At 34.3% G+C, this 16,014-nt stretch overlaps 2 protein-coding genes across 3 annotated transcripts; both read right to left on the bottom strand.

Annotated features, from left to right (window-relative positions):
• Positions 1-1,642: 1,642 nt before the first annotated feature.
• Positions 1,643-5,431, bottom strand: LOC129308091 (FRIGIDA-like protein 4a). The gene is made up of 3 exons (XM_054949090.1): positions 4,331-5,431; positions 2,969-3,144; positions 1,643-2,483 (listed from the first exon to the last, which is right to left on the bottom strand). The coding sequence occupies exons 1-3, from the start codon at positions 5,247-5,249 to the stop codon at positions 1,989-1,991; spliced, it is 1,590 nt and encodes a 529-aa protein (XP_054805065.1). The 5' UTR covers positions 5,250-5,431; the 3' UTR covers positions 1,643-1,988.
• Positions 5,432-9,384: 3,953 nt separating this feature from the next.
• LOC129308090 (cysteine synthase-like) lies at positions 9,385-13,421 on the bottom strand. Of its 2 annotated transcripts, XM_054949089.1 has the most exons (11): positions 13,326-13,421; positions 13,071-13,133; positions 12,874-12,983; positions 12,678-12,735; positions 12,171-12,434; positions 11,956-12,093; positions 11,771-11,822; positions 11,136-11,215; positions 10,515-10,574; positions 10,295-10,375; positions 9,385-9,722 (listed from the first exon to the last, which is right to left on the bottom strand). In XM_054949089.1, exons 2-11 carry the CDS (start codon positions 13,110-13,112, stop codon positions 9,630-9,632), a joined length of 978 nt encoding a protein of 325 aa, XP_054805064.1. In that variant the 5' UTR covers positions 13,113-13,133; positions 13,326-13,421; the 3' UTR covers positions 9,385-9,629. The 2 variants fall into 2 exon arrangements, with proteins under 2 accessions (XP_054805064.1, XP_054805063.1); XM_054949088.1 differs by having other exon boundaries at positions 13,071-13,420.
• Between the last annotated feature and the right edge of the window lie 2,593 nt (positions 13,422-16,014).

Here is a 16,014-nt window from a genome sequence, read left to right as displayed (position 1 = left end):
ACTTGCATGGGAAAACTGAGGCTTGATAAGCAAAACCCAATTTAGCATAAGCAAATGGATATCCGAACACATTTTGTCTTAAGTTGGCTTTTATGGTAACGTGGATATAACTTTTGAAGTAGTGTAGGGACAACCCAAATCTCATGAAGAATGATCTGCCTGCTCGAGTACCCATTTAGGTCAAAAATTTCGTATCCACAACATAAATCAGGCCAATGGATTGAATGCTAACTGAATGTTCATTTTTATCTCTTATTAGAGCAAGTGTGAAGCTTTAGATTTGAACAAAACCATTTTGCCATATACCAATTCAGTCACCTGATGCACTATGGAAACCAACTAACCGAGAGGTCCCCTGCATCAAGGGTGCATATATTAATGCCATCGCCAATGGCAGAATCACTAAATAATATGTTGAAGCTTCCTCTACAAGCTTCCTCCTTTACTTGGAGTGCACATCACGTAATGAATATCATCAGCTAATGCTCTCTGAGCCAGAGTTGCCCCTACTCCAGCGCGAGTATAGTTTCTCAGTCATGGTAGAAGCTTACGGGTCAAACCTCATATGCTTTATGTAAAATGTCCAAACGCAAGTTCATGATGACAACGTGGAAGGGGCTGAAAGTAGGAATCATCTGCATCTGGATTCGTCAAGCTGAAATATAACACTAGTAACGCTTCTAAGCTCATAAACTCCGGAAAAGTTTCCATCTTTCTAATTCAAATTGGCTTTGGGCAGCTGTCTTCACTTTACCCCCTTTCTCATTTTCCTTCTTATCGCCTGCTTTCTTTGAAGATTTTTTTTCGGTGGAAATTTGGATGATATTCTACAAACACTTCGGATTAAAACATCTAACCATTCGAAGGATAATTATGGTCAGACAACGATGGTCTAAGATAAAAGCCACTTGAATGAATAGTCATAAGCTTATACATAATGAGTATTCCGTACGCCATGGAGAGATGATGCGGCTTGCACATTAGAGACAAGGTTACATCAATCACTGCAAGAAGCATCGACAGCATGAAAGAACCAGGACATGAAGGAAAATGCACGATAGTGCGACCCAAATTGTGAGTGTAAGGGCGACTCAGGTTTAGGATTATGGTGAATCCAAGTCGTGTCGGGTTGCAACCAAAAAAGCTTGTCATTTCAATTTTAACATTTGGCAAGGATATCGGGAGAAAAACAACAAACATGACAATCTCATCTTCAAGCTGTACACAGCGCGTAAAAAGGGAGGGAATGTGTTAGAAGTTTTACCGTACCAAGAAGAAATCCCACATTGTTCAAAATGAAGGAGACCTTAATTTATGATACCAAGACTAGAACTTTAACAAAAGCGTGCACAACAAATAGGGCTAAATGCACTACAAACCACGAAATGGATTTAGCTGGCAATATGCTCCCACTACTACCACAGCCTGTTTGTGAATATTCTTTTTCCTCACCATCCTGGTCTGGTAGATCCATAAAGGAGCATACCAGAACCCCACAAGATCATACAGCATTTCCAAAAAGCATGTGAATTAGGCCAAACATTCAGGCTTGGTGGTTAATCGATGAAAAATTTAACAAAATGCAACATTCAACTTTTGACAAGATTGTCCCCTCAGATATTTTGTCCCAATGTCAAACAGCTGCCAAGAAACAGATTACCTTCCTTTTCTTTTTCCCAGTTCAAGCTCGGAGTAAACATGGTAACACATAATAACAGCAAGTCTTTCTACAACTGATCAGAACATTGGAAATTAAGTTTCCGATGTTTCTTGGCCATCCTAGTTACTTTCCACAATCACCTAGTACTACGTGATCAACATTAGAAATACAGCCTCTCACCGAGCAGAGCAAGAAGCAGGACATTTGTTATGATTAACACACATAACTGCTACCGTTAAACGGTTAGTGATTACAAACAGCATTGTGAAAGTAAATAAGATCAAAGTTTGTCATATCAGTGGTTACTATCTTCGAAGGGTTGTCATGACTATCGGTAGTAAGCCTGCTGATAAGTTGGTGCCAAACCATTACCGTAGCCACCATATGCAGGATAATTCATGGGAGCAGCCGGGTATGATCCTGTGAGAGCTGGTGCAGCCTCGGGTGAATAAGCATAGGGATTCGCAGGGGGGCTTCTGCTGCCATACATGTGAGGTGGAGAAGGATATTGTGGAAGAGCAGCTGGGTATTGCCCATGAGATGGAGACCTGACAAATGTGGGAGCAGCAGGGAATGAAGATACATATGCATTGGTCAAACGGCCAGCTTTGGCTGGAGGCATTGGACCTCCATTGCTATTGCTTGCTCGTGTTCTTTTATTGGCAGGGACTGCCGCTGGTTTCTTCTTCTCGATTTTGACCTTCTCCAATTGTTCAAGACGCTTCTTCAGATTTTCAGGAGGGAACTCACCCTCAAGTTTGTACTCTTCAATGCATTTGATGACAGCCCTGAGTGCAGACTGCTCTTTTCTGGCAGCTAGGTACTGGGAAGATTTTAACCACAATACAAGTCAGTGCAAACAGCAAACCCACTTTTTAAAAGCCCAGAAGGCATAAAAATGTACCATGCTTATTTGTTCAACTAATCAAAAAAGCTGCACACACAGATGAGAAAAATCCTGTTATTCAGTCCTAAAAATATAAACACTAAGGCAAACACCACAAACAGAGACAAGAGTTTCAAATACACACTATCTGCACAGCATACTTTTTACAGAAAAAAAAAAAGAAAAGAAAGCAGACTATCAGCCAGCCACCTTTCAACTACAAATTCACTAGGTAAAGGGAACAGAAATCTTATCCATGCAGCTGGGCCAGACCTTAATAGTTGATGTGAAGATAGGCAGGAAAAAGTGACATTACTTTTATTTCGTATTGATGAAAGTTTTGCTTTGGTGACATTGAACTCGTGAATTACACAGAACATTGATAAGAAATATATTACTAATGAAAATAATAAGGAAATTACCGCAGCTCGGCCTGCATTATTAGGATCTTCCAGAATAGATGCTGCAGCCTTCTTTGCATCCTTCAGAAATGCCTTCAGCAGTGGAACGGGGGGGAACTTTTCCACAAGACCTACTTCATATGTAAAGTGTACCGCATCAAGTTGCTGGCCCTTGCTGATTAACTCTCCAATCAAATCTGCAAGCAACATAGACATTTGTATTGAATATTGGACTGGATGAATAGATCAATACACACAAAACACAGGCCAACAAGGAATAAGTTCATGTAAAAGCATGCCTAGATGCATATTGACCATTTAAATTGTTCCCCATTGCCCAACTTGATAATTGATTCGACTTGTTAACAAAACAGCAATGGTTCACTATTTACAACCAGAATCCAGCTCCTACGACTACAACTTTGATACTCCTTATGCAGGAAAAGTAAAGAAACTTTGTGCTCAGCATCATCATGACCAGCAGGGTAACAAAAATAATAATAATAATAATAATAATAATCCAACTTACGCGACAGTAACAGCATCAGAAACACTCAATTTTAATGTGAATTTCCAGAATTATAATGTAAAAGGTTACAAAAATAATTGAAACCATGAGCATGCTTTAATGCTACCTCCTTAAATGAATCAAAGCCTCCAAAAGATATCAGGTGTAAATCAAAGAGATCATCAGTCAAGTTACACATACGTTTTGAATGATTCACAACATAACGAGAGTTTTGAATGATTCACAACATAACGAGAAATTTCCTTTCCCTAAACCTTTCATGTCATCAATCAAGAACAGGTTTCCATCAAAGACAACAATCAGACATGTATAAATCGCTCAAGAAAAATGGTCACTGACATCCGAAAAGAATGGCCAACAGCAAGTTAACGACTTCAATTGGCAAAGGAATGATCATGATCAATCATTCGTCATTTGTCAAACAGGCCAGAACCAAAGACACTCATTGAACAAGCATGCAAAATATGTGCCCCCGCATGAGCTCAGAACTTTAAATTGAAACTATATCTTTTAACCCAGAAGATGAGAAAAGAAGCTAAAGTAGCATCTCGGCCCAGCGCCGCAAAATACCAGTTGTTCTCATCTTAAGGCCATCACTAAAGAGTATTTGGTCACTGAAATCTGGAGTACGTTTTCATCCTTTTCCCGTAAATTTAGACAAGTTTGTAGTAATTGTTCGTTTTACGCTTGTAGCCTTACAGTTCAACAATCAACTCAATGAAATTTCTTGCGATCAAGCATTAGAGAAAATGTGACCAAATATATAACGAATCATGAGGGAAGGAAGAAAACATATATGTAGTATGGGCATGGAACAGGATATTGTTGGCACTTAGATAAAGTAACAAGCATACCAGGCATATCATCACCAAGACCTAGGGAAACAGCAAGTTTGGGCATCTGTTTCCTCCATGCGGAACCGATCACAAGCTTCCTATACAAATCCAAGTCCTCCTTCTTGACGATACCAAAAGTCACCAAATGCTGCAAGAACGTATGCACATCAGGTGTCTTCACATTCTCGATTCCACCACGCTCTTCCAAGCTCGCCTTCCAAGTCTCGGCAATCTCTTTGGCTCGTTCTTTCACGGTCGGCGTCACCAAAAGCCTGGATTTTCCAATCATAGGATCCACCGTAACCGGGATAAGCGATTCCAGCATCAGCACGCAAGCCCAGCCCAAATCGTTATTGTTGTTCTTCTCGGTCTTGTCGCCCCTCTTGTCCACCGGGAACACCACCGATATCGCTTCCAAAACGAACTTTGGCGGATCGACACAGTCAGCCAGGGCCAAGGGCATCTGAGCCCTCAGAGCCTCCAATTCTTTCTTCTTGCCGACGACAAAACCCCAGAATCCCGAGGCATCCATTCTGAGGCAGAAGGATTTCAACTTCAGTAGCAAGCCGTCCCCATTATCAACCTCTCCATTTTCATCATCATCATCACGCCTCAAGCCCCCTTTCTGAAGCAACAACAGAGCTGATTCCTTGTTCTTGTCGACATTTCCCAGCGCGATCTCGACGCTGCCGTCGATGGTGACCTCGCGCCTCTCCAGCTGGTGAAGTGACTCTTTGGTCTGGTGGTCAAAAGTCTGAATCTTGGACTTGAGGGCCTGAGACTTCTTGAGCAGGTCCTGCTCGAGGGAGGAGAAGTGGTCAGAGAGCTCCTTCCAGAGAAGCGTGCAGCTGGTCATGAGGGAAGTCTGCCTCTGGAAGTCGTCGAAGCTGGGCTGAGCCAGCTCGGTCAATTCGCCGGGATCGGGGATGGACCCCATACTGGGTGAACTGCACCACAGTAGTCGGAGGGACGGGAGGAAAAAGAAACCCTAAGAATGGTGAAAGAAAGAAGATGAAAGGAGAGAGGGGAGCGAGACGAGAGCTAAAGGAGAGGAGAAGGGGGGAGAGATGACGTGGAAGGGGAATGAGGGGACACGTGTGATGGAGGGTGCTAAAATGCGCAGGGATATTGAGGTGGGGGCGCAGGATAAGGGGAAAGGAGGAGGGAATGTTTGGACGGGGGTTGAACTGTGGAAGAGAACTTTCCCGGAAATCGAAGTTAGATCAGAAAAGCACAGTGGGAGGGAAAGAGGATGGTGGGACAGAGGGAGTGACCACCACATGGGAGACGTCAGACGTGTCAAGGAATTTGCCGGCTGCTCACATTACAGGTGTCTGTGTTTTCCTTTTTTCCCCGCCTGAAAAATCACATGCTAGAGTATAGCTGATATGTATTGATTGAAAGTTCTTACATTCAAATACTCGCTGTAAGAGATGTGCTTCTTTTCTGTTTGATAGTTTCCATGATCATGGTGCCCTCTAATTAATGACGTAGGATTATAATAAAAAAATATTTATCTTATTATAAAATATTTTATATAAAATTTTACATATTAAAAATTTTATTAAATATAAATTATAATTTTATTTTTTAAAAATACTTTTTATTTAATATTTTCTTAATAAAATAATGTTAAAAAATAAAATATATGAAAAAAGTGATTTTAAAAAAATACTATTAATAAAACTTTAATTTTTATCAAAATATATTATATTTTAAAATGATATATCTTTCTGAAAAATATCTTACTTCACTTAAAATTTGGAAACTAAATGGATGATTAAGTGAATAATTATAGAGTAAAAGTTATATAGCCTAAATTGCATTGGATTTAAAAATGATAAAAATTAAAATATTTTTGAGAAATTATAGGAATAGGGTTATTTGCGTTAAAAATTTGGGGACCCAATGAATGATTGAGGACAAAAAAATATAGATTAAAAGTTGTATTTTAATTACCACTCCAATTTATTAATGTCAATACAGGCGAGGAGAATTAAGGTTGAGTGATAACACTATCTCCTCTTTCTTTAATGCATAAATTGTATAAAAGTTTGAGACATATAAATTAATTCTTTATAAATTTTTAAAAATTATGATTAATGGATGTCTTGGAGATAAATTAATAAAGACGAGGGGTTGTGGGGTAGGGGCAAGTGGGCAAAGGCCACAGAACTGCAGAAGGGCAAACGCATGCGTCTCCAGAAAAGAGAAGGAAAAAGAAATAAAAACAAACAAACAAACAAATAAATAAATACAAAATAGAAAGAAAAGACTGCATCACTGCATCATCTGTTGCCTCCAGCCCTCCACGATACTCAGCAATCTGCACCTCTTTTTTTCAAAAAGAAAAAAAATTACATGACAAGTCTAAATTTAAAAATTTCTTACACTAAAGGAAAAACAAACAAAATAGATTATATATGTTTATTCAAATGATAAAACCCAAAACAATTTGATAAGAGTGTATTCAAGAGGATAAAATAATCAATCACATTATGTGCTTTTTTGATGAAATATCTGTCACGTAATTAATTTTTCTATTAAAATATTAAACATGCATGTCTTCAACTGAAGAGAGTCTGCAATCTGCATCTCTATGTACGTTCCACCTTCCTTGTATCATCGTCCTACATTGAATCTACATCAATCTAGATTATTATGTTCTATAATAATTAACATTCACACTAATGACAATTAAGTACGGTGTAATTGCTTGTTTGGCATGGCATCTGCAGCGCCAACTCAAGTTTGCGATCTCAGAAAACTGGTTAGATGTATGGATTACCGTGAGGTTGAATGACTTTTTCAACCAAAACTTTTAGAACTTATGTCTCAAAACCTCAATCTTCTATACTCGCGATTTATAACTTCTTATTTTACATTAATCTTCTCACAAGCATTCATAACTCCCCAAATAAATTTAGACCTTGAATTTCTTACATTTCATAACAAATTAGTAAGTATCGTGCATTAATTCGTTCTTCGAACGAATTTTTTTTAATCTTTGCTGTACCAATATATTTTATACGTAACGCTGGGATAGTTCATATGTGAAAAGTAACAATAACTTATCCTACTTATTTCTTTCAAACCACAATAACACATCTTCTAAAAAATCATATTTAATTCAAAATATAAGATATTAAGTAAATTTTAAAATTGTTTTTCCAACTATACCAAACTTAATTTATTTCTTTTTTTTAATGATACATTAGAATTTCAATTATTATTATCAAGACACTTATATATGATATTTAATAAGGGTATAATTATAGTTTATGATTTTAACTAAGATTTTTTGAAAACTGTAAATTAGTTATCCATACTTAATGCCATTGATTGATATTCTTGTTTATTTGTTAACATTTACCCTCGAATCTATATTATAAGGTACATTTTAAAAGAATTATTTGATCTTTAATATAAGGCACTTGATGGGGGCATCAATCACATTTTTTTAATATTACTCATATTTAAACTCATTAATTATAAGGAAGAATGCAATGAAAATTTAAAAAAAAAATTATTTAAATATGGATAAATTGAAAATTTATTCTATTTTCAAACAAAGTTAATGACTTGAACACTTCTTTGATTCTAGTAAGGTAGTTAGATATTTTATAATAAAAACTAAAGGAGCATATCAAGTGTCAACTATAGTTTTAAAAAAACAAATCAAAAGAAAGTTAACATACGTGAACTCATAGCATAATAAACAATACCTCATCTATTCCAATTGGTAAGATGCTTTTTGATAAAATTATAAATATTAATAAAACTTATTAAATACACTTTATACTTTATTTTAGAGAACATAAATATAAATTTTTAAAATTATCTTTCATTTAATATAATTTTTTCTCTGAAATATTAGAGAGAGTGAGAGGATATGATTATAAAGAAGGAAATGTAATATTAGAACACGTATAATTAATGAAGTATTATTTTCATTAACATATTTTATATTTTGATTATCAATCTAAAAAAATATCTTATAAATTGAAACTGAGATGGGAGCATTTATCAAAACAAAAGCACAACTCAACGAACCCATCGCCAACATGAAACCACTGGTAAGTTAAGGGGCCCCCAGGGCAATTGTAGTTTTCATAATTTTTTTTCTCAGCATTAGAATACCGCAAGTACTTTGCTTTTAATCAACTTTTAAATAAAGGGTATAGAATGGGGAGAAACTATGTTTAACTTTTTGCTGATATTCACTCATAACCCAAGAAGAAATGCACGGGCCGATAAAATTGAAGAAAAGATAGCCTTGAATCAATGGCAATAAATTCCATGCAGTTGACATTTAGGATTTTTAATGTTTTACGTTAAGCTATAGAGTGAGTGCGCTCCAGGGTGGCATGCAGGTGGTGGCGGTGGAAAGCAAGTCACTTATCTACTCAACTCACTATTTGTGTTTGGAAAAATGCATCAAGACAAATCTCTTTGCCCGCTCTACAAACAGAAATTTACAAAAATCCAGTTGACCAATCGTAAAGATGAGCAACATATCAAGGATAGCTTCAAAAAACCAATTATCTTAAAATTTAATATGTGACTTTGATCAACTCATCAAAATAAGATGGGAATTTTTTTCCCTCCAACAACACTTCATGTCATCTCAGTAACTCTTTATGTAGTTTAATTAAAATAAATTTTTTATTAAATTTAAACAAGCAGGCCTCTAATATGACTTGATCGGATCTTTTATTGAACGTAGAAGAATACTATTCGCTCAAACTCGTTGATAATTGTTGTACTTGTGATTTTAACGTATGAAGTTCATAAATTTAGACCCATGAGAAGGGGAGCGCTTGGAAAGAGGACTTTAATAATCTCCAATAATTGGAAGTTCGGCAGCTCTGCCTCCAAATAAAGGTAAGGAAAAATGAGTGAAGTGGGTGAAGCTTTCATGACTCTTAGGACCATAATCCAATAATTGAGGTCAGCATTTCACGGTGCTTAGTCTTGCTGGAGGTTATCAGCGTGTATGTCATCATCTATGAATGTTAACCTCCCTTTCATTTCGATCATTCATTCTTTTAAGCTTTAAGTAATTTCACAAGTAATATTCAAGGATCACAATTTTGTTTTGTTTTGTTTTGTTTTTATGCCACGTTCCCTTTTGTTGCATTTAGAAGAAAAGAAGATTACAACTAACAATATTCAAGCAGACTCAAACTGCCAAAGGCAATCAAAATATGACACCACAAAAGTTTTGGGGCCTTTGGCTATGGTTATTTTACGAATTTTTATTGGCCTTGCACCAAGATCAGAACCCATGCCTTCAAAGCCTTCAAATACGGAACTTTTATGGCTCAAAAGTCATGCTTTCTGCCTCCCGTCTGACGGACTCAAACAACACAGAGGACAAGTATCTCTCACCAAAGCTTGGAAAAACCGCCTGCATCCATATCAAACCACACCATAAATGCCGAATAGGTGCAAGATTCATAAATGATAAATAAACAGTACGACCCATCAGTGATGATGTATCCACACATCTATTTATGATAATAGTAACATTAGATCAGTCATATCATTAACAAAGGGTGCTAATGATCAATTCTGCCCAGAGCACAAGTAACAAAACTTGCGAAATAGTTGGTCCACCTCAGAACCATTCATAGAAGACACGTAACCACACAATAGGGCAAACAAGATCATAATGTTTATTTAGCACATATATTTATCACATATCAAAGGCATCGCAACCAATAACTTGGAAGCACGCGATTATCCGATCTGCTAATTCTTCTCTAGAAAAACTGGAACATCATTAATTCATCTGTTAATTATTTCAGCTAAGCAGTCCAAGGTAAGCTTGACCGATCCATTCTTCAAAACCAGTGTTTTCACATGTTAATGTGGTCAAAGAGATCAAAAGTTCCGGTTGTCAATATGCATTATCTATGAAAATATACGAGCACCTATGTGACTAATAAATCTGTCCGCCAGAAGTGTCAGTCAACTTACTACAATAAGCTTTCCAGCATTTTCTGGTCTTTTTGCTATCTTAATTGCAGCCGCTGCTGCAGCTCCAGATGAAATTCCCACCTACAATACCCAACGAGGTTCAATGGAAGAAAATAATTAAAGGGGGGAAAATTGAAAAAAGAAAGAAGTTCAATAAAATATGGCCCTGAAGAACTGCTTCAAGCTCCCTGCTGGCAGATTCTAGAGGTTCAGAACTTACAAATAGGCCTTCTTTCAGTGCAAGAAGCTTTGCAGTATCAATAGCTTCATCGCTTGATATCTGCCAAATCACATGAGATATCTTAAGCTTAACAAATCACATAATGCTCCTACTGTCCGGAAAAAAAAAAAAAGCAAAAGGATGATCTTTATATTACTTCAACCTCTGTCTTCTTTTTTTTCTTTCAAACTAAACCACTAATAAGTCTTAATTTGAATCAAACACAAAATCAAGTCATAACAGGTTAGAAGAATTGTCATAGATTAGTATTATAACATTATTGCATATCCCATCATAAATTGTTCATAATTGCATTTGGGCACCTGATGCTAGGTCTGACTAGCCATCCAACTAGGGACAAAACCAGAGAAGGGAATAATCATACTGCAGATTTTAGAAAAATATACCATTAGAATTTGATTTAATGAGTGCTCCAATGGGAAAAGCTTCATTGGTACAAAAATAAGCTTTGCTTAAGTCAACATTGCCTCAATGATTCCAAAATGATAAAACAAAAAACCACCAGTATCAAATCCATCATTATAAATCAAAGGTGTATTAAGTTTGATCACGCGAACTTTTGAGCAATGTAATCATAGGTCAGAAGTTGTAAAGACTTACTTGAACAACTTCATCTAGAAGACTGACTTCTAGCACCCCAGGTATAAAACCAGCACCAATACCTTGAATCTTGTGCGGGCCTAGGCATTCACATGGCAAATTTCACATTAGCAACAGTTAAAGAGGCAAGTTCTACTCTCAAATTTAATATTCTATTATTCAAAACTGCTAATAGAATAGAAATTACCAGAGGGGATAACAAACAAAAAGGCCAAAGAGGAACCATCTTATTGTCTAACAGGATAACTATTAAGTTGATGAAAGAACAGAATAGTCCAGGAGTCATTGTGGTCAAATGACCATGAATTGGTTTAAATAAAAATTCAATAGAATAAATTCAATCATTGTTCTGTTACCAGGAAAACAAACTGCTTAAAAATATAGCTAAGTAAGACAGAAGAAACCCACTCCTTCCCGAAGGTTAGGAACTGGGATGGGGTTCCATTGAAAAGTAATTCATGGGAAACCACATTTAAAAGGCTAATATACTCTAATCCCATGGGACATAAATACGTACATGTTATTCAATCAAATTAAAAAAAGCACCGTGCATGGAAAACTTGTTATGGCTTGTATACAATAGAATATTAAAAGGTCAACTATTACAGAGGAGCATAACACTAGTTATAACTCACCAGGCTTTCCTCCAGAGAGCACAGGACTTTCAACAGGTTCAACACCATACAACTACACAAAGGATTAAGGGAAAAAATGAGAACACAAATTAAAGACACGGGGGCATTAGAGAAAAGTTATCCTCCATTTTCTTAGAAATGCATGTGCAGATATTCTGCTAACCACACCAAACAAATAAGCTAACCTTGATGTTGGGATTTTGTTCTTTAAGAAATTTCCCAGCACCTGTTATTGTACCACCAGTGCCTATCCCTGATACAAGTGCATCAATTTTCCCTCCAGTGCCTTTCCATATCTCTGGGCCAGTGGTTTCGTAATGTATCTGAAATGATATAAAATATTGTAAACAGCATTTGTCGAGCATCCATCACAACGATTATGGAACAAATGCCTAGATACCTTGGGATTGGCAGGGTTTTCAAACTGTTGAAGCATGTAGGCATCAGGTGTCTTAGCCAATATTTCTTCAGCTTTCTGAACTGCACCTTTCATTCCCTTTCCAGGGTCTGTCAGTACTACCTCAGCCCCAAAAGCTTTCAGAATGATTCTTCTTTCAAGACTCATTGAAGAAGGCATTGTAATAATAAGCCTATAACCTTTTGCTGCTGCCATGAAGGCCAATCCAATGCCAGTATTACCACTTGTTGGTTCAATGAGGATACTCTTCAGCAAATTAAGAAGCACACATCCACAAAAAGGAATAGTTATCAATAGTTGAGCTAACAACTTGCCACTTCCCAGCATATGAAACATCAGTTAAAACTTGCAGGGTAACGCAAGAGATAACGTGACAGCATTTTGTTCACAACTGATACTATTCCAAGGCACAAACTTGTACTTTATTATTACAAGCTTGGCTTTTTGAAGCCCAGCCCATGGGAGGGTTCTTTATCAAGGTATACCAACCTTTCCGGGTGTGATAAGACCTTTTTCCTCTGCATCAGCAATCATACTATAACCGATCCTGTATGTCATATTGATACCATAGAACCAAGAATTCTATCAAACACAGGAACTTATGTCTATTCATGAACGTTAAAACAGTAATGCTAGAAGAAACATGAAACTAGAGATTCTATCGGTATAAAACTGAAACCTCTACCTGTCTTTAACACTAGAGCATGGCTCCATCAATTCCAGTTTGGCAGCAATCCGGCCCACACAACCATCCACAATCTTATTAAGATATACTACTGGGGTTTTGCCAATCAACTAAAAAAAGAAAAGAAGACAGAACCTATAAATAAGAGAAAAGCCCGGGAAAGAGAAACCAGAGACCATCAAGGTACACAAACTCACTTCCGTAACATCTTTGGCAATTCCAGAACATTCCACTGCCATGCTGATAGCTTACTCCAAAGTCTGCGAACAAAGAAAAAGTACAAGTACCAATGCACTTATTCAATCCACGAAGATAACACCTCTACAAACTACCACATGGAATCTGAAATTTTTCTACTTTGCAAATACAGAAATTCTAAAGTTTCTGCTGTCTTCGCAAATGCACGAATTAATAGGCCCTGAAAATGCCAGCCAATTTAACGAAATTTCGACCTAGTTCAGCTAAAAATAAAAGCTAAATCTCCAGAGATCCTGCCGCCCGGACGCCACCTATCTTGAGAACCAAGAAGCTAGAATTATCTCATAGTCTTCCGTTTCTTTTTATTTTTAAATTTTATCAATTAAGGTAACACCTTTTTCAGCCGGGAGAAAGATAATCATGTCCTGGACCTATGAATTCATGACAGTTGAATTTTCAACAATTTTTTTAAAAAAATAAATTAAATATTAGGTAAAGTTATACTAAAGTCTCACAAAAAAAATTATTATTAATAAATTTCATAAAATTTATAAAATATTTTCAAATCTCAAATCATGTACATTTACAATTTGATAAATGATATTTGCAATTAAATAACAAACATTTATAATTTATAAAGAAAAATGATAGTTGTAAATACTCATTATCTAATTATAAATATATTTTATTAAGTTACAAATGCATATCATTTGAGATTTGAGAGTATTTTATGAATTTTATATAACTATGAATAATAAAATTTCTTTTCTAGGTTTAGGTATAGTTTTGTCTAAATATTATTTTAAACAATTGTAAATAAAGATTTTAATAGAAAATTAAAATTTATATTTAAAATTTAAATATTTTATTTGCATTTATAGCTCTTAAATTTATAACTATTTAAATTAATATTTATAATAATTTTTTTAAAAATTTTATCAAAAATCTAGTTGTCATAAATTATGAGTTCAAAGGTCCTATTGTTATTGTAGCAATATATTTATTAGGGAAACTTATAATTAGAAACTCCAATGTTAATTACAATTATAAACACTAAATTATCAAAATATTAATAACAGACTATAATCTTTATTTATAATAAAATATCTTTTTTGGTTAGCTTGACATTCACAACTAATTTTTGCAAATTCACAACTAATATTACAAAAATTCTCATGTATTTTTTATTAATTTTTTAAGTGATTTATCTAAATATTAACAAGAAAAAAATCATGTTAGCTTGCAATTCACAACTAACGCTTATAAATTTTTATCTAATATTACAAATAATTTTAAATATATTTTATTTATTTTTTAAGTGATTTATTTGTATATTGATAACCAAAAATTAAGATTCATGAAGGAGTCTTATAAATTCTCAACTAACATTATGAATTATTTCATGTATACTTTATTGATTTTTCAACTAGCTATTAGCATTTTTTAATTACAAGTAAAGAACATGATTTATTATTGATATTTCAATAATTTAGGATTTGTATTGTAAATTAATATTTTCATGTAGTCTCTAATTATCATTTTTTCCATTTATAATAATTTGTATATAAAATATAAAATTTACAAGAAGCTAAACTATATACTCCCTATGTTAAAAAATGTAAAGCATTTTTAACCAAATCTCACATTCAATAAAGTAATTACTTATCTTTAAACTAACCATATTCATATTCATTCCTATTTAATAGGGTGTTTTAGCCTTAAAAAAATATAAAGTGATCTATTCAATAGAGGCACTTTTAAAAAAAAGATAATTATTATACATTAAAAGATTAAAAATGTCTTATATTTTTAAACATTCAATCCCTTAAAAAATATCTTACATTTTTAAATGAGAGAAGTATAAATTATGAGTAATATAGCATAACCAAACTCTATATAATCTAAAGCTGTCAATTAGGGCTGCCTTTGAAGAGCCAAGGCCTAAAAGGGCTGACCCTAATAGGCCTGATTATATGTCAGGATTTCCTTTTATAAGGCTTGGCCTTAGCCCTCAGGGCCTCGGCCCTATTTTTTTAAAATTATTTTTTCAATTAAAAATTATAAAAAATATATTTATAATTATAAAAAAAGTTATTTTTCATAAAATTAAGTTTAAGAAAATAAATTTAAATCAATTTATACCACAACAATAAAGAAAACTAAAATATTTAGGTCTAATATGAAATAGTAACAACAAAGTAAATACCAATAAAAATTAAATTAACTAATATTATCAACTAAATTTTAATAAATAAATGAGGGATAGATGAATGTATTTAATATGTTTATTTTTTGAATTATGTATTTAATCTTTTATTTTTTTATATTATAATTTTTAAAAAAAATAATAAAAGGGCCTAAAAGGGCCGGCCCTTTTATTTTCGGGTTTAAAAGGGCCAGCCCTTTTGAGCTCAATTTACTTTTTTAAAAGTAAAATAGAAGCTCGGTCCTCAATTTTTTTGAGCCTAAAAGGGCTGAGCCCGTACTAATTGACGGCTCTAATATAATATATATATATATATATATATATAAGTAGAATCATAAGCTTAGATCTAGGGATGCCACGTGTCATTAATATTTTTTATTTTTTATTTAAAATATAAAAAAAACTACCCTACTCTCGCATCCCTCTATTATCTCTCAACTTCCTATTAATTTATTTATAATTTATATTTATAATTAAAAAAGAAAAAATGACAATAAAATTCATCTGAAATATATAAATGACAAGTTGGTTTCTTAAAATGTCATAATTTTCCTAAATTTTTTAGATACTTTTCTGTCATTAATGAATTTATATAAATTATCAACTTGCTCTTGTTAGAAATAAATGATTCACCACTCTTCTTTTTATATTCACAACTTTTCTTCTTAAATTCGCAACAGCAAATCACAACTTCACATATTAAATTAATTATTTATTGTTGCATTATTGTGAATATA

Source organism: Prosopis cineraria, unplaced genomic scaffold (assembly GCF_029017545.1).
Source record: "Prosopis cineraria cultivar Desert tree isolate PC_DT_omini unplaced genomic scaffold, ASM2901754v1 PC4, whole genome shotgun sequence".
In the NCBI taxonomy this organism is placed as follows: Eukaryota; Viridiplantae; Streptophyta; class Magnoliopsida; order Fabales; family Fabaceae; genus Prosopis; species Prosopis cineraria.
The sequence above is the reverse complement of the archived record's forward strand: the minus strand, read 5'-3'. Positions and strand labels throughout refer to the sequence as shown.